The sequence below is a fragment of the Vulpes vulpes genome, chromosome 11 (genome assembly GCF_048418805.1).
Source record: "Vulpes vulpes isolate BD-2025 chromosome 11, VulVul3, whole genome shotgun sequence".
NCBI classification, from domain to species: Eukaryota; Metazoa; Chordata; class Mammalia; order Carnivora; family Canidae; genus Vulpes; species Vulpes vulpes.
Genome location: NC_132790.1, coordinates 16544776 through 16567301, shown reverse-complemented (window position 1 = coordinate 16567301; position 22526 = coordinate 16544776). Strand labels below are relative to the sequence as shown.

At 33.6% G+C, this 22526-nt stretch overlaps 1 protein-coding gene across 3 annotated transcripts in view; it reads right to left on the bottom strand.

Annotated features, from left to right (window-relative positions):
- SBF2 (SET binding factor 2) overlaps positions 1 to 22526 on the bottom strand; it is a 466812-nt gene that overhangs the window by 167024 nt on the left and 277262 nt on the right. For all 3 annotated transcript variants that reach the window (XM_072725665.1, XM_072725663.1, XM_072725664.1), the window contains exons 14-16: positions 17852 to 18056; positions 11714 to 11823; positions 9927 to 10076 (exon numbers count right to left, since the gene is read on the bottom strand). In XM_072725665.1, coding sequence (XP_072581766.1) covers positions 9927 to 10076; positions 11714 to 11823; positions 17852 to 18056 — 465 coding nt within the window. The remainder of the gene's footprint in view (positions 1 to 9926; positions 10077 to 11713; positions 11824 to 17851; positions 18057 to 22526) is intronic.

Below are 22526 nucleotides of genomic sequence, written 5' to 3'. Positions count from 1 at the left end.
GGCTTCCTTTTATACTACTTTGACATGAACTATATTTATTTTCAAAATGGCTGTTTTTGTTTTTCTTGGTCTGTTTTGTGAATTTTCTAATTATAAAGTAAAATTAATTTTCTTCATTACGCTTTATGTGATAGTATTTAAAACTGATATGAATTATTATGTCAAAAACTCACCTGCTGGGATCCCTGGGTGGCGCAGCGGTTTGGCGCCTGCCTTTGGCCCAGGGCGCGATCCTGGAGACCCGGGATCGAATCCCACATCAGGCTCCCGGTGCATGGAGCCTGCTTCTCCCCCTGCCTGTGTCTCTGCCTCTCTCTCTCTCTCTCTCTCTCTGTGTGTGACTATCATAAATAAATAAAAATTTAAAAAAAAGAAAAAAAACTCACCTGCTAAAGAAGTAATTGGCCTTTCTGGGCTAGTTTTTCCATCTTTTATAATTATCTTTATTAAAAATTATACTTGAAAAATAATTATATAATCATTTATATATTCAAACATATCTGAATACTTTCTATGTATCAGGTGCTGCTTTGGATGTTGGATGTATGATAATGAACAATACAAAATCTGTTTTTATTCAGTTAGGGTTGAGTTTTTCAAGAGCAACTGTTATTCTAAAAACTTGAAAAAGAAATATCCACAAGTTTCCAGAATACAGTCTTCTGATCTACACTTAAATTTAGCTATAGAGCATCTAACTGCCACCTATCGTGTTTTGAAGGACACAGTATCAGTGAGCTAAAGGCACAGAGTAAATAAAAACAAAAACTAGATTCAGAATTCACCTCTTCAATTTATGAACTCTGTGATTTGGAAAAATTATTTAATTTCGTTGGGCTTATTTCCAGAAGGTAGTAATGACTGTGGCTAACCCAGTTTCTGAGCAAAAGAATGCTGAGGTTGTCTGAGGCCATCAGCCTCATACACATATCCAAGAAGGAGAAGCACAGACAATTATGAATAATGATTAGATGGTTCTCTCAGAAGGGAGAGTAGGGAACGAAAGCAGAGTTGAGGAACAATGGTAGGAGCTGACTTTACTTTAGTGGCCTCTTCTGCTTCGGTCATACTTTACACAAAGTAAAGCAAAGAATGACAAAATAAAAAGAATGTGTACATGGTGAAGCTTGTTGACTGCAAACTTCATTTTAGCATGATCCAGTTGAGCTACTTTGTTGAGAAACTCCTAATCTCAGTATCTTTGGTAAGATCTTTTTCTCTCTGGCTGGCCACAATTCTCAAAGAGCTATTGTCCAATTTCCTGACTTGAGGACAAGTTGCCAGAGTTCTGGGAGCAGAAGGGAGAAAGTCTACTGGTATTCTCAGTATTTGTCATTCACTTAACTCCCCTGTTTGCAGAAAATCAAAATTTCCTCAGCCAGGCCTAGGGTCTCCCAGTCTAGTGATGTCCTCTCTCTTAAAAATAAATACACAGGGCAGCCTGAGTGGCTCAGTGATTTAGCACTACCTTCAGTCCAGGGCCTGATCCTGGGGACCCAGGATTGAGTCCCACATCGGGCTCCCTGCCCAGGGCCTACTTTCCCCTCTGCCTATGTCTCTGCCTCTCTCCCTCTGTCTCTCATGAATAAATAAATTAAAAAACTTAAAAATACATACATACATACATACACAAACAAACCTCTAATATTCTACCAGGGTAAAGAAGGGGTAGCTGGCTGTTTATACAGAACTGAAAAATGATCTAGAAGGGCAACCCAACTGCATCTTAAGGGGACTTTCAACCAATCCTTTTTTTAAATTTTAGCCCCAACTAAACCTCCTGTTTTCAGAGATAACTTTATGTCCCCAATCCCTGAGCCTTTTGCAGTTCTGTAATTTGGGTTCTTCAAGGCTTTTGCAACCATCAATTAGGAAAAAGCTGTCTTGAATAGGCTAACTAAAATCATTCACCATTAGCTTTCCAGTATCTAAAATGTCATTGCTCTTGTCTCCTTTCCTGTTTTGCCTGTGGGTTTCTACATTTAAAAAAATCATTTACTTTTGTTTTACTAAGGTTTGAGGTCATAGCTGAAACCAAATGTCCATATTTAATCTGTTCACTTTAAGCAGAAATTATTCTATCGACTTCTTTCATCTCCCAACATCTTTCTACCATACATTTGGTATCACATTAATATTTTTCAAATTTTAAAAACACAGGCCCTTTTCTATACTTTTTTTTCTACTAACAACTTCCTCTATCTGGAATACTCTTTCAACCTCTGTGTGACAAATGCTTTCTGTGACCATGTCCTTCCCACTCAAAATCTAGTAATCCTGTAATAGCGTTACGTGTTTTTACACAGTACATCTCCTACTATATTATATGTTTACCTGTGAGATTTTCCTTTTGGATTGCAAACTCCTTAAGAACTAGGATATCTTTCTTAATCATTTCAGTATGAAGTGTACCTCCATATCTCGTATAGAGACTAGTATACAGTAGAAATTAGTAAATGAAGGAAGAGAAGAGATGAAAGAAGTAAAAAACTTATCCTGATTAAGTAAGATGTATTCTACTGATTAATAAACTCTTAATGTGTTAGTCTGTTCTGGGCTGCCATAACAAACTACCACAGACTGAGTGGTTTATAAACGATAGACATTTAGTTCTCACGGTTCAGGAGATTGGAAGTTCAAGATCAGACTGCCAGCATGGTCAGCTGAGGGCCCTCTTCCGGGTTGTAGACTTCTCATATCCTTACATCGTGGAAGGGACTAAGGGAGCTCTGTTGATTCTCTTTTATAAATATTAATCTCATTCATGAGAGGTCCATCTTCATGACCTAATCACCTCCCCAAAGCCTCACCTCCTAAAACCATCCCCTTGGGGGTTAAGTTTCCAACATATGAATCTGGGAGGATACATTCAGATGACAGCACTGAACAAAATCCCCAAATTTGCTACCTCATACATACGAACAGTGCATGAGTGTCCTTAAAATCTCTCCATCTCCAGCCATGCTAGTGAGAGTAGATGCCACCATGTCTGCCCACCCACAATGTATGGTCATAGGGAACTGTTCCAGCTTCCCGATAAATAGGAATAAGCAGACATACAGCACAGAGCCAATAACCTGAAGGCTTGCAACTCCTTCTGCCAAAACAGGCTGATTCATCACAAGGCTGTGGGCCCATGGCCAAGGGCAAAGTGTAGTGGTGGTCATGAAGTAGAAATCTCAGTGAAAATCCACCACTTATATGTGCAGACCACCAGTAATAAGAATGACTGGGTCATTAATATGAATGCCTCAGCAGCATCATACATGTGATATTTAACCTATCCATTTTTTGTAATTATGTATTTTTTTACTTATAGCAATAAATTCAAACATACATCAAGGTTGAGTTTTATACTGAACACCTGTACATTTCCTCTTAGATTATATCATGAACAGTTAACTGGACTTGCTTTATTATTTATTTATCCATCTATCTATCCATTAATCCATATTATTTTTAGTGCCATTTCAAAATAAACAGCAGACATCTATAAATTGTCAGATCACAGAATAGGTATATGCTTAGTTTTTTTTTTTTTTTAAAGATTTATTTATTTATTTATTTATGATAGACAGAGATACAGGAGGAGGGAGAAGCAGGCTCCATGCCGGGAGCCCGACGCAGGACTCGATCCCGGGACTCCAGGATCGCGCCCTGGGCCAAAGGCAGGCGCCAAACCGCTGAGCCACCCAGAGATCCCCATATGCTTAGTTTTATAAGAATCTCTCAGACTTATTTTCTTTAGTGCCTGTACCAGTTTATGTTCTCAACAATAAAGTATGAGACTTCCAGTTACTTTACAACATCACCAACATTTGGTTTTGTCAGTCTAATCTTAGCCTAAGGGTGGGTTATACAGTACTATCTCACAGTGATTTTCAATTGTATTTCTCTGATGACTAAAGATATTGAGACCTTTTTCATGTGGTTATTGACTATTCACACATTACTTTGTGAAAATCTGTTTAAATTTTCCATTTTTAAGAATTGTTTTGCTTGGTTTCTTAAGTTGTAGAAGTTCTTTATATAAACATGATACCAGTTCTTTGCCACATATATATGTCAGGAATATTTTCCCCCAGTTTTGCCTATTCATTTTCATAATACAGTCTTTTGAGGGGCATAAGTATTAATTTTGATGAAGTATAATGATAATTTTTTTTCCTTTTTTGCTTATCACTTTCTGTGATCTAAGAAATTGTTGCTCGTTGCGAAGTCATGAGATTGTTCCATGCTTTCCCCTAAAAGCTTTATGGTTTCATATTTTATGTTTAGGTCTATACTCTACCTCAAAGTTATCCTTGTGTTTGATGTGACACAGAGGTTGAGATTCTTTTTTTCATGTGGATATTCAGTTATTCCAATACTATTTATGGAAAAAGTTTTCCTATCCCTATCAGGTTGTTTTGGTGCTTCTGTTAAAAATTCCATAAATGTGTGTCTATTTCTGGGCACTCTTTTCCACTGATTTACTTGTTGATGTTTATGTCAGTGTCACACTGTCTTGATTACTGTGGGTTGTTAAGTCTTAAAATCAGGTACTGCAAGTTATCCAATTTTGTTCTTTTTCAAGATTTTTTGGCCATTCTAAGTCCTCTGCATTTCCATATAAATTACAGTGTCAACTTGTCAATCTCTAGAAAGATTTGTTGCAATTTTGATTGGAATTGCATTTAACCTATAGATTGATTTGCTGAGAACAGACATCTTAACAATACTGAGTTTTCCACATCCTCTAAATTTTTACTTTCGGTGATTATATAAATTCACATGGCCATTTTTATTAGTTTCTGGTTATTAGCTTATTTTGTACTCATTTATTTATTTAAATATTTTAATTATATATTCAATTATATACTTATTTAAATATTTTAATTTTATGTTCAAGTTGGATAATTCCAAAATAGGGTCTTTTAGTATATAAATCTGTTGTTGGTTGTTTCTGTTGACACTAATTCATACTGGCTCACTTCCCTGGTATTTGGTCATTTTTAAATAGTGAGTTCATATTTTATTGAATTTAATCTGTGGGAGTCCTGAATCTTAAATTGGGGATACATTCTTCCAGGAAAGATTTACAACTGATTCTTCTAGAGACAAGGGGAGACGCATGCTATTGAATAGGAATTATTTTATTCCCCTTTTAATGTCTTAGCCTATTTCAAAACTCTCAGGGTCAAACAGCTCTCCTTGTAGAGGTCAATGCTTAATTGTGCTCACAAATTTGGTTTTCCTAATTGCTAATTGCTGAGAATTTGGTTTTCCATATTTGTCCCTTTCCTGAGAGTAGAAAAAGAGCCTATTAGAAATTTGCTTTTCTTCTTAGAAAAAACAATGTACCAAATCACATGGCTGTTTTTCTTTTTTTTATACAATTTTTCTAAGATCTATTTCTACTATACTAGTCAGAGGGTTCCTCTAGCATGCAGTTGTTTATGATGCTGAAAATGGAGGACATCACAGGTTTTTAAATTATAATTTATTGTTAAAAAACTTTAGCTAAGATCTTGACACATGAAGTTTTAATCATGTATTTGCTAAAAATGAAAGAGTTAAGGCCATGATATTTTTGGAGAGATTTATAGTAATCTCAGTTATAAAAGCACCCAAAAGATGATTAGTTATTTGAAATGAGATGATATATAGGAATAATCTATATAGCCTTTGTAAACCAGTCCTTTAAAAAATTTCCTTGGCATTGAAAGAACCTAATAAATAAAATAATCCCTTGCAGTACTCAAATTCCACTTAATTTCCCCTTGAGGACAGGGAAGGACAGAATAACTTCAAAATCACGAAAAGCAAAATTACTAAAGTTTTCAAATTGCTAGCTAAAAATTAGTTCATTTAGTTAAGGTTTCTTTCTTAAAATACCAACACAGATGTTTGGCCTCTCTGCCTTGAAACTCTACGCTTTTTGTAAAAAATGTTCAGAATGTCACGTTAAATCCCCACAAGTAACATTGTTGCAACAAGAATATAAATACTAACAAATCCCAAGTTAGTAATAAATAACCTATTAAAATAAGAATGTCACATGTGAACCCATTTATATCTGAGAAGCCTCTATACAACGTTAAACAACAGCATGTGCTGGAATAAAGGCAGTATCTGTTTTTATGTATTTATGAAATATTGAATAAAAAAAATATTGAGTGCCCCAGTCCAGGTGTATTTGAAAGCTGAAAAAAAATCCATGCCTTTTTCTCCTCAGAAATATGATTATTCAAGTGAAAAAGGAAAATATTCATAGCCTGAGGGTACCTCACTATTCTATAAATGACTAATAGGTATATGCTAAAATTAAGTTTAAAGAAACCTTAAAACTTAATTCCTCAGTTAATAAATAGCACAAAAAGTTCTAATGAAAAAAAAGCTCTCTAAAACAGTTTTTGTAGTTTTATCAGCAATCACAGGGTATCAAGAAATTACCTAACTTTAGGGCTTCTAGAGACCTCCATTTGTTAATCAAATTCCTTTGTTCTCTATAATTATAATACCAAAGAAACTGCAGCAAAGTAACAAAACGCATAGCTTTATTTAGGTCAAATTTATTATGTTTTATTCTTCTCATAAAGGTACTTCCATGATTTCCTTCCTAAAAAATGAGAATCACTGGGTCATAGAATAGTTCATATTCAGCTTCATAGGAAAATAACAAATTATCTTATTTCTTACTGTCTTATATCTTACTAAATTTTCTAAAGGAATTATATACCATTTTACTCTCTAACTAGCAAAGTTTACACATTCCATTTGTTCCATAACTTTACCAATACTTGGTATTCTGATTTTTAAATTATTATAAAATAGTGAATGTAAAAGGCTAGCATCATGATTTAAATTTACACTTCGGGGGATCCCTGGGTGGCTCAGTGGTTTAGCGCATGCCTTTGGCCCAGGGTGTGATCCTGGAGTCCCAGGATCAAGTCCCACATTGGGCTCCCTGCGTGGGGCCTGCTTCTCCCTCTGCCTGTGTCTCTGCCTCTCTCTCTCTCTCTCTCTCTGTGTGTCTCTCATGAATAAATAAACAAGATATTTTTAATTAATTAATTAATTTACACTTCATCAATTATCGACATAGATCTTTTTTCTAGATAATTTAACCTCAATTATCTTAGTGGCTTATAAGAAAAAAATGTTTATTTCTTGTTCACATTTCATGGGGTTACAGCTCCACTGCAACTCTGATGGGTTCACCTGGGCTCTGATCAACTTAGCTGCACATATCTTCTCTTTCCAGAACTGTGATGAAGGAGTAGCCTCTCTTACTGACCAAGTGGGTTTCCTTTATTCTGAGATACTTTTATACTTTTTAAAGTCTCTAGCTCATTAAAAATTTGTTGCCTTTTTCTTATTGATTTGTAAGAGTTTTTATAATCTGAGCTCTAATCTGTCAGCAGTTATATGCTTTGCAAACATCTCTCACTCTGAGGCTTGCATTTTCACTATCTTTATGTTTTGTTTTTTTTTTTTGATGAAGAGAAGTTCTTAATTTTAATGTGGCCAAATTTATCAATCTTTTCTTTTAAGATCAGCGCTATTTGTGACTTGCGTAACAAATCTATTCCTATCCCAATGTCAAGGATATCTCCTTTAAAGCTTGTTTGAAAAATTGTACAGGTTGTCTTTTCATATTTAAATCTTTAATCCTCATGAAACTGTTTTTAGTATATAGTGTGATATACAAACACCAGTAAGGTATCTGTACATTTTTTTTGTACACATGGCCACCTAATTTTCTCAGCTATTTATTAAATTTTTCATTCTTCTGTCACTGATCTGAAATGTCAGTTTTGTCATAAATCACATTCCCATATATGTGTACCTCTGTTTATTATCTATCAACATCCGTTTAGGAACTCTGTTCTATATTCTGTTCTTTTGGTCAATCTGTTTATGATTGTGCCGATACCATACTGTCTTTGATTTCTACAGTCTTAATTAAAAATTGTTTTAAGTTTTATTGAGGTATAATTGATAAATAAAATGGTAAAATATTTCAAGTGTACATCGTGGTGACTTGACATATGCATACATTGTAAAAGGAGTCCCATATTTATATTTTGTTATTGTTTGATGCAAATATTTAAGTTAGCAAATTTCAAGTATGTAATACAGTTTTATCAACTATAGTCACCACATTTTATGTTAGGTCCCTAGGCCTTGGTCAACAAATAGGTAAAAATTTGCATCTCTTACCAACTTCTTTTTTTTTTCCTTACCAACTTCTATTTCCTCCATTCCTCATGCCCTGGCAACCACTTTTCTATTCTCTGTTTCTAAAAGTTTGACCTTTTTTTTTTTTTTTTTTTAAAGATTCTACATATCAGTTATGCCATGCAGTATTTATTTTTCTCTGTCTGACTTATTTCACTTATCATGATGCTTTCAACAGCTATCCATGTTATTGTAAATGGCAGGACTCCCTTCTTTCTCGTGGCTAAATAATTTCCTTGCTTTTATATACCACATCTTCTTTTTCTATCCATCTGTTGATAGACACGCTGTTTTCCCATCTTGGCTATTGTTAAAAATGCTGCAGTAAACATGGGGGGTGCAGATACCTTTCAATACCTGTTTTCCTCTGACATACTCAGAAGTGGGATTGTTGGAATGCTCTGATTTTACTTTTGTGTTTTTCATGGTGTCTGTATCAATTTACATTCCTACCAACAGTGCACAAGGGTTCCCTTTTTTCCACATCCTTCTTATCTTCTATCTTTTTGATAATAGCCATTCTAACAAATGTGAAGTGATACGGTGATTTTGATTTGCATTTCTCTAATGATTAGTGATGTTGAATACATTTTCCTGTACCTTTTGGCCATTTGTATGTTTTCTTTTATTTTTATTTTTTATTTATTTTTTTGATATGTCTTCTTTTAAACTAATTTTTGGTATCTAACAGGACCAATTCCCAAAGTTTGTTGTTGCTGTTTTAGGACTGTGTTGGTAATTCTTAGGCTTTTGCTCTTCTAGTTAGAATTCTGATGGAAATTGCATTGCCTCTATTGATTATTTTGGGAAGAAATGATATTTTTACAATATCGAGTCTTCCAATCCATGGACATGGTGTATCTTTCCATTTATCTAGGCCTTCTTTCATCCAGAAATTTCATTATTAATTATACCTAGTAATTCTCATTTTCCAATCTAACAGAATTTAACATGCACTTTGTTTACTTCAGAGTCCCACAGATAGTCTTTGAATTCTTAATTATTTAATTACATTTTTTTCTTCTGTGCAAAATGTTTGAGAAATAATTTCTGTATCACCTATAAACAATATGATGCCAATGTCAGTATCTAACATGTGAGAGAGGATGGGGAAATCTTATTATTAGCTTCTCCTAAACTGTCTTCATTATTCTATGGGAAGTTTATTTCTGTAAGATAACATATATATTTTGTCGCCAACTAGAAGTATTTTTTGACCTTATTTATATGTATGGTGCTTAGCAATTATCTAATTGAGTAATTCATTTATAATTTGGATTATCCATCATTCATTATCATCTCCCTTAATAGTACTACTAAAAACTGAATGAAATGAAAAATTAAGTAATTAAATAATCTTTTTGTTTTTTTAATTATTAAATAATCTAACATTATGTAATATAAAACTGTTTTAAAAACAATTTTTCATTTTCAGAAGGCTTGCTTCAAGAACAAAATAACCTATTTTTACCTATTTGTTGGCTTAAAGTATTCTTCAAGAGCATACAAAGGTAGTATGAAAACTCATTATTTATGACAAGTAATAAATGTTTCTGACAGAAATGTTATGGATATTGATTCTTTATTCTATTCACTATGTATGGAAGGCTTAAGAACTTGACGTATCAGTAATTACAGAATCTCCTGGGAAAATAAAAAGCATTCTCAAATATTAGAAATAATCTGAAAGAACTAAAAATTACCTGTAGAGTACAGTTCATCATCCTTATTATATAGTCAAACTGTTGATGGTCTAATATAGCCCGGTTTTGCTGGACATGTAATCCCAGCTCATCAGTGAGACACTGTCTTGCTGCCTTTCCTTTAAGGGCTCTCAGTGCAGCTGGAAGGGTCTGAGGACAAGAGAGTAGAAGTGAACAAAAGGTCTCAATGGAAAATAACTTTCAATCACACTAAAAATTCAAGTGTACACAATAAACCTTAACAAAGATATTAGAATTAAACTTACAGAAAAGTGTTGATTTGCTATTAAGAATAATTATAAAATAGATAGGTTTATAGTTATTTTTATTTGTAAGCCAGCGTGAAAAATAAGACTGATTTATACTATAAGTTAACAAAAAACATTAACTTCATTTTAAAGAAAAAACTCAACAAAACTTTGGTCACCAAAACATTCATGACACTTAAACGCCTTCTTTCAATAACTGGCCACATCTCTGTGGCAAGAACAGAAAGAAAAATTAAAATGACAAGAAACACAGGTAATTTTATACTTTTAAATTGGTCAGTTATTTAATCACTAGTCAATTTTAATTTATGACTAGAGAATTCTACATCTCCTCATCTCACTTCATTATCATATTAAAGAAAGAAAAAAGACTCAGATCAACAAACACAAATGTCCAGATTTATGCATTAAAATTCTTTCACTTCATCACCCAGAAGAATGTCTCTTCCAGTTCACCATTTAGAGCTTAGTTAATGTACTTTATATAAAATAATAACAAGCTTATTTAACCTTGTAAACCTAAAAAATACAGATTGGAGGAGCAAATAAGAAGGAAAGGAAGAAGTCTGAGTGTAGGAGAGCATAATAATATTGTTATAGGCAAGTACAAGAAACAGGATGTAAAACCTGAAAGCAAGAAAACAAAAAGAAGTCTTAACACTTTAAGCCTAAGACAAAATGGAAACCAAAAAAGTCAAAACCTAAAAAGGCTTGGGGTCATTTACCCTAAGTGTAAGGGGGATGTTACTCTTTTCATGGTTTAGTCCCTCGTAATAGATATTCAGAGTTATAATGAGTCACTAATATAAAAAGGTTACATTATATTTAACATGTTTTCTTAAAGAAGGCAAGAAAATATGCTTTAATGAGGCACATTTAGTTGAATACCACTTTTTTTATAATTCATTTCTTATTCTGACTAGATTCTTTGCAATAAATAAAATTATATTTAAAATGTTAAATTTCTAAGTAATATGTCAAAGTAGGATTTAAAGAACAATGTTTAAATGTTTAAGGAAAAAATCACTATATTTTTCTGGTAGCCATGTATCTATCTATGCTTGGCTAAGATTTTATTTTATTTTATTTTATTTTATTTTATTTTATTTTATTTTATTTTATTTTTTTGGAGTGGCTAAGATTTTAAATCTTAGACACAATTCATTTAAAATGATCAAATCAGGGGAAGCTGGTGTCTCAGTCAGTTAAGCATCTGCCTTCAGCTCAGGTCATGATCCCAGAACTCTGGGATGAGGCTTCCTGCTCAGTGGGGAGTCTGCTTTTCCCTTTCCCTCCATCCCTCCCCTCAACTTGTACTCTCTCCCTCACTCTGCTCTTTCCTTCTGAAATAAAATAAAAAAAATCTTTAAAAAAATAAAATAAAATGATCAAAACAATGAAAGGACACTTGATAAGGAATAGAGATGTAATTAGAGAAGAGATCATTCTGCACGCTAAACATGTAAATCTGAAAAGGAAATGATGAATGCTTACTTGGGAAAGAAGGCATTTTATTACCTTTTCAGTCTCCAATGTTTTATTCTCAAATATGAATGAGATGCAGTTTCTAACAACTTCCAATCTCTGTGCACTGTTGAAAACTGTTGTCACTTTATCCATTATTGAAACTAGGAGAAGAATATAAAGACAACACAAATAAATTAAACTTCTTCAGCAATTACAAAAGCAAAGGAAATATTACTGTTTACAGTTTATATGGTTGTACCTATTTACATGACCAACATTTAGAATTTATGGTTGCATGGCATCAAAGGTATTCCATTTCATGGCTTTGATTACATATTTAGGTTTTGAAGTGTCAGGTTAGTCAACAGCTTTTAAGGATAATTTCACAAGATAGATTCCAATGACAAACTAAACTCTTATGCAAATTAATTCATAATGCACAGTAAGATTGTGAAAAAGTAAACATCTACTTTTAACTTCAATTGTAAACAAAATGATAAGTGTTTGGGGTACAGTATCATGACAAAAGTGGCTAATACTTATACGTGAGAGGGCTACTAACAAAAAAAGAAGCTGATATTTCTAAGACATTACCAAAGAAAAACTACATACCACAAAAAAATCAGATTCTACAAATATGAGTAATGGGGGCTTGAGAAAGCACTATACAAAAAGAGAAATGGTTATGGCCTATGAATTACTATATAAACTTGGGAGTAGTTTTTTAGTCCTATGAACTACGTACCAGTCACCTTTACCATAAGATTGAATAATTCTAGACTAATATATAGCCTAAAATTAGAATAAATTTCTTATTAAAAGAGTATTAGAAGGATATAAATAAAAGTAGTGTCAGTTAAATAAAAGTATAATTTCACCAAGAACTTTACCAAATCATTGGTACAAAACATGTAGTATCAATAATTCTAAGCTAAAAAAGAAAGACTCTTTATATATTTTTTTCTTTTTATTTGAGTGTAGTTAATACACAATGCTACATTAGTTTCAGGTGTACAACTTAGTGATTTGACAAGTTAATACATTATGCTTTGTTTACCACAAGTGTAGCTACCATCTGTCTAGCTATTATAATATCATTGAATTCTTTATTATATCTTCTTCTTCTTTTTTTTTTTTTTAGATTTTATTTATAAGAGAGAGAGCGAGAGAGCACATGAGAGCATGAGTGAGCACAAGGCGGGGTGGACAGAGGGAGAGGGCGAAGCAAGATCCTCCCTGAGCAGGGAGCCTGATAGGGGGCTCCATCCCAGGACCCTGGGATTATGATCTGAGCCAAAGGCAGACACTCACCCAACTAAGCCACTGAGATGCCCCTATGCTATGTCTTTTATTCTTGTAATTTATTCATTTCATAACTGGAAGTCTCTATCTCCCACTCCCCTTCACCCATTTTACCCAAACCCCTCCTTGTTCTCTACATTTATAGGTCTGATTCTGCTTTTTCTTTAAGATCTCTTATTTTATGGCTGCTCTTGGAATCTAAAGGTATAATCCCTTCACTTCCTTCATATCTAAGAAGAAAGACTATCATCACTTATTTATTAGCATCCTTTTCATTTCATTACTATAAAATCTTATATCCTTTAAATCATTTTTAAAAGTTTATTTTGAATAATTTTAAGCTCACAAAAAGTTACAAAATAGCACAGAGAAGATTCATGTACTCATCACTCAGCTTACCCTCAATGGTGACATCTTACCTAACTATAATGCTTTATCAGAATCAGGAAATCAACTGGCACTATATAATTAACTAGACAACAGAACTCAAATTTTACCAGTTTTCTTCATATTGTTTTTAATCATGCAACACTGATATATTCTGCATTATCATGATAGTTAAATATATTATCTCACATGACTTCTGTATGAAATGTTCATTCTTAATTGTGTGCTCTGGTGCTTCCCACACATGTTAAGTCAGTGGAATAGGCTGAACTAGAAATCTATCTATATTTAGAGTAAGAAACTTCTTAGAGTATCCAAATAATACCACACACTTTATTGAGCAACATCTTTAACCTGTGTTTATAAACTTTTAATTCTAAAATCTCTTCAGTATTTTAAATTTTCTTTAGGGCAAGCTATTAAAAAAAAAAAAAAGAAACAACAGATTTTCTGGTAGCAAGTCTTTTACCATCTGGGAATTATTTGAGACTATGACTTAGTTCACTCCCAGAAGAAAGTTCTTCACTTGGAGTTACTGATATTCAGATTAGCCAAATCCCCAGCTGTGGCATTCTAGTACTCACTTTCTAACATCTGATGACAACTCTGGTTTATGGGTACTTGACTTACCAGGGTTTCCTTTCTAAAGCTTTGGCTTTCCAATGCTAGTTCTAGCCAATCATCATTACTCTGGCTCCTCTAAAGAATGGGTAGAAACTAATTAACCTCTCAAAATGTGAATGCCTCATACAGAGCAATTTTACAGTCATATTAAATGAGTGTCATGTAAAATGAAACATTCATATTTTTTAATTTTAGTACAAAGGAAATCCTGATTCTGATCAACCCAAATGAACCAGAAAGTTGGACATAGGCTCATTCATTCATTCATTCAGATTTTATACACAGGGCTAAATACTAAGTTATGTGTACCTCTCTCACTGATTGCAATGAGATACTCCACATATATCTAAAGAAAGAATTTGACATGGGTTGAAAATGAGGAAAGTAAAGAGACTATACAAAGATAATATTGAGACAAGGCTACAATTCAAGTAAATTAAATTTTAAACAATTTCTCATCTCTTCACGTAGGTATTTAAAGAAAGTACTCAGCTAGCTTACGAATATTAAAGTTACCTAACTCCTTCAAAAGATAACTATTTACCCTAACTTGTCTACCTTCTCTATCCCCTCTCTATGTTAAAGTCCAATCAACACTTAAGTAAAAGCTATTAATTCTTAAGAAAATAATGGCAAAAACTTTGAAAACAAATAAAGGGTTGCAGAAGGGGAGGTGGATAGGTGGATAGGGTAACTGGGTGACAGGCATTAAGGAGGGCACATGATGAGATGAACACTGGGTGTTATACTCTATGTTGGCAAATTGAATTTAAATTTAAGAAAAGGAAAAGAATGGCAAATTAACATTCCTACATAAATATACAATGACTATACTGTTATCCATTGATAATAAAATTATCCTCACTTCTAAGGTATGATGGAATAGTTTGTAGCAAACCAAAATTCCTACCAAGAAAAATTACAAAAGTCAGAGAAAATGCAAAATGATCTTAAATATATCAAATTCCTATAGAAGCAGAAGGACTGGAGAACCTAAAATTCCAGACAAGGGAAAAGAAGCTATAGAGGTGAGTTAACACACACATCTACTTTTTCCCCAGAAGATTTGCCAATACTGGGTATACACAGGAGGCTGAGAACTCAGGGTTGACTCTGGCAGATGGCTAAGCTGACCAGCAAAGTTTCTGGTGAAAGCCGAACTGACAAAAGTAGATGTGTGCTATGGCCTCTAGGTAAACCTCTAAAACAACAATAAACATACATATAAACAACAAGTTAACAGAGATAAATTATGGAATAAGAAAAATAGTTTATTAGGTGGGGGGGATGGGGTAACTGGGCGACAGGCATTAAGGAGGGCACGTGATGAGATGAGCACTAGGGTTTTGTTTTGTTTTTTTTTTTTTAAGATTTATTTATTTATTTTTGATAGACATAGAGAGAGAGAGAGAGAGGCAGAGACACAGGAGGAGGGAGAAGCAGGCTCCATGCCGGGAGCCTGACGTGGGACTCGATCCCAGGTCTCCAGGATCGCGCCCTGGGCCAAAGGCAGGTGCTAAACCGCTGAGCCACCCAGGGATTCCCTGAGCACTAGGTTTTATACTCTATGTTGGCGAACTGAATTCAAATAAAATTTTTTTAAATTAAAAAAATAGTTTATTAATCCAAAAGAAAGGAAGAAAGCAGGAGGAAACATGAAGCAGGAAGATTAAATAGAAAAAAACCAACCCAGGAAACTACATTAAAGCCATTAGTATATCAGTAATTACATTTATATAAATATAAGTAATATTATTCAATAATAGAAGTAGTATACTAAGATAGACTGGTTTTTAAAAAAAACCCAACCACATGCTGTTTATAAGAGGCATTCATAAAATATAAGGCCCAAAAATAAAATAAAATAAAATGCCCTAGAAAGTTTGAAAATAAAAGAATAAAAGAAGATAAACCATACAAACATTAAGAAAGGAAATCTTGGTAGAGCTATATAAACATCAAAGTATACTTTAAGGCAAGGAGCATTACTAGAGACAAGAACGAGACAAGAACATTTCATAATGATAAAAGGATAAATCACCAGGACGCTATAATATTTCTAAATATATCTGCATCCAATAAATCATCTTCAAAATATATGAAGAAAAATATGGATAGAATTAAAATGAGATATAGGCAATTTTACTATTATAACCAGAGACCTGAACACAACTCTCTCAATAGCTAAAAAAGAAGATGAAAATCAATAAAGAAAGACAACCCATAGGATGGGAAAAAATATTTGCAAATTATATTATCTGATAAGGGACTTGTATACAAAATATATATAGGACTCTTATGAATTAATAATAAAAGGCAAGTAGCCCAATTAAGAATGAATAAAGGATCTAAATACATATTTCTCCAAAGAAGATATAAAAATGGTAAGTGAGTACATAAAAGGATGCTCTACAACATTAGTGCATATGGAGAAATCAGAATGCCCATACATTACTGGTTGGAATGTAAAATGATGCAGCTGTTTTGGAAAACTCTCTGGCAGTTCCTCAAAACATTAAACATAGGTTTACCATATGACCCAGCAATTCCACACCCATGTATATACCTGAGAGAATTGAAAACATATATACATACAAAAACTTACAAATGAATGCTCACAGCAGCATTCTTAAAATGGTGGCCAAAAAGGAGAAACAACCCAACTATCCACCAATTGGTGAACAGGTAACAAAATGTAAAAAATAATTTAAAAAAAAATTATATATATTATATATTCTAAGTAATATATCAAAGTAGGATTTAAAGAACAATGTTTAAATGTTTAAGGAAAAAATCACTATATTTTTCTGGTAGCCATGTATCTATCTATGCTTGGCTAAGATTTTAAATCCTAGACACAATTCATTTAAAATGATCAAATCAGGGGAAGCTGGTGTCTCAGTCAGTTAAGCGTCTGCCTTCAGCTCAGGTCATGATCCCAGAACTCTGGGATGGAGCCCCACATGAGGCTTCCTGCTCAGTGGGGAGTCTGCTTCTCCCCTTCCCTCCATCCCTCCCCTCAACTTGTATTCTCTCCCTCACTCTGCTCTTTCCTTCTGAAATAAAATAAAAAAATCTTTAAAAAACTAAAATAAAATGATCAAAACAATGAAAGGACACTTGATAAGGAATAGAGATGTAATTAGAGAAGAGATCATTCTGCACGCTAAACATGTAAATCTGAAAAGGAATATATATATATATATATATATATATATATATATATATATATAAACATATGTATACATATACATACACACACACATATCTATACAATAGAATATTATTCAGCCATAAAAAGCAATGGAGTACTAACGCATGCCAGAAAGATGAACCTTGAAAATATGCTAAGTGAAAGAAGCCAGTTACAAAAGATCACATACTGTATAACTCCATGTATATAAAATGTTAGAATAGGTAAATCTATAAAGATAGAAAGATTATTGCCTAATGCTAGGGAAGGGCTGGTTTTGGGGATAATGGGGAGCGACTGCTAATGGGTATGGGGTATGTCTATTTGGCATAATGAAAGCATTCTGAAATTAGTGAAAATGAGTGCACAACTTTGGGATATGCTAAAAATCAGGGAATTGTGAGTACTAAAGAGCGAGTTTTGTGGTGTGTGACTTCTATCTCAATATGGCTGTTTTTTTAAAAAGAAACAATTTTTCTTTTCTGGGTTAATGGTTACTGTTTGTGAGAGACAGTGAATGGAACGATATTTCTGAATGTTGACAATGCTCCAATTCTGGTCACGCAAGTTTGTTTACTTTGTAAAGATTTGTTAAGTGGTACACTTTCAATTTTGTGTCTTATATCTTGATAAAAGGTTTATTTCTAAAACAAAACAAAAAAAAATCCCAGATAAATACATACCAACAGGTGGACCTGCTGGCACAACACATTTCTTTTCCACTCGTGAAGCAGGAGGTGCATTCTGGTTCTTAGCAAGATTTTCCTGTATTAATTCCTGTACCCGAGTTTCATTAATCTTTGGGAAAGGAAGAATATGAACTCGCAAGTGGGATCCTTCTGTTGGACGTGGAACTTTCTGGAATGCCATATGAGGGTTGGGATTCTCCTGCAACATCAAACAGGTATAATTAACCAGAAGTTAAAATAACAATGGTAGACTGCCAGCTAGAGAGTGGGAGCTCAGAGGGCCACAAACTGAAATCAGACAGATGAGTGATTATACATAATTCAGATACATGCCATAAAGAGAACCAGAGTCTTACTTCTTATATGACCTATCAGTAGCATCTGATACAGCTGATCACTGTTATTCCTTTTCCATGAACACTTTCACACTTGGTTTCTAGGTCTTCTTGCTATATCTTTGTCTACTTTTCACCTGTCTACTCAGAATTATTATCTGAGCCCAGGGTTCAGTCTTTGGGCCTCTTTTCTATTTCTACTTACTTCCTTGGTGACAGCTTCCATTCTCAGTATTTAAACCATAAAAATGCCAATGATCATAAATTTTTATCCCCCACTGAGTTTTCTCTTGAATGCCATACCCAAATATTCACCTATCCACACATAGTATTTCCATTTGGATTTAAAATTACATCTTAAATATACGTCCAAAATGGAGCACTTACTCTTCCAAATCTGCTTTCTATAGTCTTCCCCACTTCAGTAAAAGGCATATTTATTTTTCTACTCAGGTGAAAAGCTTAGAGACATCTTTAATGCCCTTCTCTAATACCTAATTATCCATTCTTCTATAAATCTTTCAGACTTTGCCTTTCAAATATGTCCATAACTTGACCACTTTTCAACAACACTGTGGTTCATGTCAACATCTCTATATTACCACAGAACAGTCTCTCTGCTTCCACCCTTGCTCCTTCCCTTACTCTATCCTTAACACTGCAGAATGATCTTAAAAATATGTCAAACCATCACCTACTCTACTCATTCATCACATACTCTATTCAAACTAGCTCTTCATCTGACTGAGAGTAAAATCCAAACTTCCTAAAATAATTTACAAAATAATTTACATGAAGACTCTATTCTTCATTTTGCTCTAGCCATGGAGACCTTCTTGTTCTCCCCTCAAGGCCTTTGCACTTAACCATTCCTTCTGCCCATCTCCCTACAATTTGAACAGTAACCTCTATTCCTTCCTGTATTTCTTTGCTCAAATGCCACCTTTCTTGGCCACCCTACCTAAACTATACCCCCCCTAACACACTCCTTTTTCCTCTTATATTTTTTTCCTTAGTACTTACCACTTTTTCATATACTACAAATTTTACTTGTTTATTGTCTACCCTTCTCTTACTAAAATGAAGCTCTGCAAGGGCCAACATTTCAGCCAATCAAAAAATATTTTTTGTCTTCTGCTGTATACCTGTTGTATCCAGAAACTGCCTGGCACATAGCAGGCACCGTAAACTACTTTCTATTGTTTTCCAAAGAGTGGGACACAATGTTGAACACTTACTAGGCTTGCAATAATTGAATTAAATGTGTCAGTTAATATTTACATAGACCCTTAAGGCTGGTGTCAATTTTTATCCAGCCACTCAGTTAAGTAGGATTATATTTCAAATACTATAGGCAGAATGGAATCCATCCTTTAATAACATTGTCTATCTAGGGAAGCTGCTTTACCACCATTATTCTTTGCAACCAGGAAATTCTCTTTCCCCCTGAACCTGTTATTCATATTGTAGATTAAGCTCAACACTACTGTATATGTTCTCCATACAGTTAAAATGGACATCTGTCATCACCTACTAGAGCAGTTCCCCACAATTCTTTATGATTATTTGGCCTAGACCCAGATAAAGAAACGGTTGGGTCAAGGTAGATGATACAGGTAGCATATCTCAGCAACACAATGGAATTAATACTCTTTTAAGTGTAAAAAAGCCTGGGTTCTAGTTTTTGTTCTACTTATTATGTAATGCTTGGTATGTAACTTTGCCTAAGTAATATACTTAGGCGTCTCTTACAAGGTTCCCAAGAAGGTGAAGTCAGATATAAAACTTGTTCTTGCCAAAGTAACTTTCATTACTTTGTATTTTCCCTTTGTATTTTTAGTAAAGGCAGGGGAAAATAAGTAAATAAATAGATAGATAGATAAATAAATAAATAAATAAATAAATAAATAAATAAATATCTCTCCAAGTCTTCATGATCACTACTTTCTACACTATATGCTGAAAAAACTGTTCTAAAATTATGCCTAGATTAACACCAAACTCACTGGTCTGTAGTTTCTGAAACTGTCCTTTTCAAAAGTAGTATGTTTGTTTTTCTCTGTTCTTCAGACACAATGGCTAAGATATTTTCTTAAAGTTACAAATACCAGTTTTCTAAAACTTGTTGGTAGTTTTTTTCAGGCTAGAAAGGTAATTCATGTGGATTTTGAGGGTCTGAATCAGAATCATTTAAAGTACATTATTCAGCGGCACCTGGGTAGCTCAGTTGGTTAAGCGTCTGCCTTTGGATTAGGTCATGATCCCAGAGTCCAGGGACTGAGCCCCATATTGGGCTCCCAGCTCAGCGGGAAGCCTACTTCTTCCTCTGCCTCTGCCTGCTGCTCCCCCTGCTTGTGTTCTCTCTCTCTGTTATATAAATAAATAAAATCTTTTTTAAAAAACAAAATATATTCTTCATTACTTCTGATTCTATTTACATTTATTTTCTTTATAATAAAATTTAAAACTTTATTTTCCATGATGTAAATAATATTCATTGTAACAAATTTTAAAACATGGAAAATAAAGGTAGAAAATAAAACTTAGTGATGCTAGTATCTTTTCTAACTATATTTTATCCATCTCTCTTAATGTATATATTCTTCAATCTTGTTCTAAGACTTAAGGTTATTTAGAAAATTAAGGATACATATATTATTTCTAGTAAAAATCCTGCAATGTGATAGGTTCATCTTAAATTTTGTAAGGAAGAATAGAGATCCCAAAATAGTCCAGATAATTCTGAAGAAGAGTAAATGGAAAAGTCAAACTTCCTAGATATTAAAATTTATGTAAACCTGTAATGATTAATATAGTATGGCAACTGGTATGAGTAAGGATTAAAAAGGCTAATGGAATAAAGAGCCCAAAACAGGACTATGTGTAAAAATGTAACACAGGTGGCACTACAATTCAGAGGAAAGGTCAGACAATTCAATGAAAGAGTAGTACAACAAGGTATTTTTAGTGCATGGTCTTTTGATGTCAGATCTCTGGGTCAAATTCCAGCTTAGCCACTTACCAGTCATGTGACAGTGTCACATGCAGTGTCAATTGCAGTGTCAATTCACTCACCACTTGTGTTTTAGTTTCCTCATCTGTAATCTAGATAATTCTACAGAATCTACTTCATAAGGTTCTTGTGAGGACAAAATGAGTTGTTATAGGAAGCCTTTTATAACAAACACACACGCACGCACACACAGAATAAATATGAAAGCTTTTTTCAAACATTTAGAGTACATTCATTTGAAAAATAGTTATTCATTACATATTCTTTGGTATGACACCATGCCTCTAAAACTGAAATCATGTTGTTTTCCCAAGACTCTTATCATATCACCAGCTACTTATATTTTAACAACAACAATAACTGTAGTCAGTAAGGTTTAAAACAGGAATCACTTATTAAAGAAAAGACATTGCCATTAGTTGCTAATAGTGTTTTTCTTCTCATAAGTGATTTGAAATATTATAAACCAAATCTATACACAATTAAGACTAAAAAGCATTTTTTAATCATTTTAAAACAAAGTTCAAAGATGAGGCTTATTGTAGTTGTATGGATAGTCTACATAAAAATTCAGATTATGGGATAAAGTTACTAAATTATATTCAATTTGTGTTTAAAAGATGCAAAAGCAAAAATGACTCATGCTCCTGAAACACTAATACTTGGTTTTCTGGTCACTGTGTCTGTATACTGCTGCCCTCTAACGGACAGTGTGGTAAATATAAATAAACATTTGCTACCTTATATCCAACTTGGTCACATAATGACTTTTTAGAAGACAAAAAATGAGAAGTTTAAGGCTCACACTGAACTCTGCATATTCTTAGAAACAAACATCTGTTCTTACTTGGAGTTTCAACTGCATTTGGGCAAGTCCCTTGAAGATTACTGAGCTCATTAAAAACCACAGCCCGATTTTGTTGTTGAATATCTTTGTGGAAACAAGGAAACTCATTATTTTCAATAAAATAAAGCAGCTGCCAAATTTTCATCTTTGTACAGAAATGAAATTATAAATTACTAGCCAAGAATTCGGGCAACTAAACACTTACGGTGAACACGGTAACAATTCTGTCCAAGGCAACCAAGATAAACTGCCCCAAAAAGCCAGCAAAATGCACTATTGTTTAGAGGGAATTTTAAAATTAGTAATGATTTTCAAGAAATAGGCTCTGTAATCCTGCTCTGAGAATATATGATAGTAATGGGAAGTACAGTGATTTTTCTCAGACTTGAAAGAATGACACACATACCATCTGGTTTGGAAACATGGATTTTTCTTTTATTTCTTTTTTTTTGGGTGGGGGGGGCAAGCCAAATG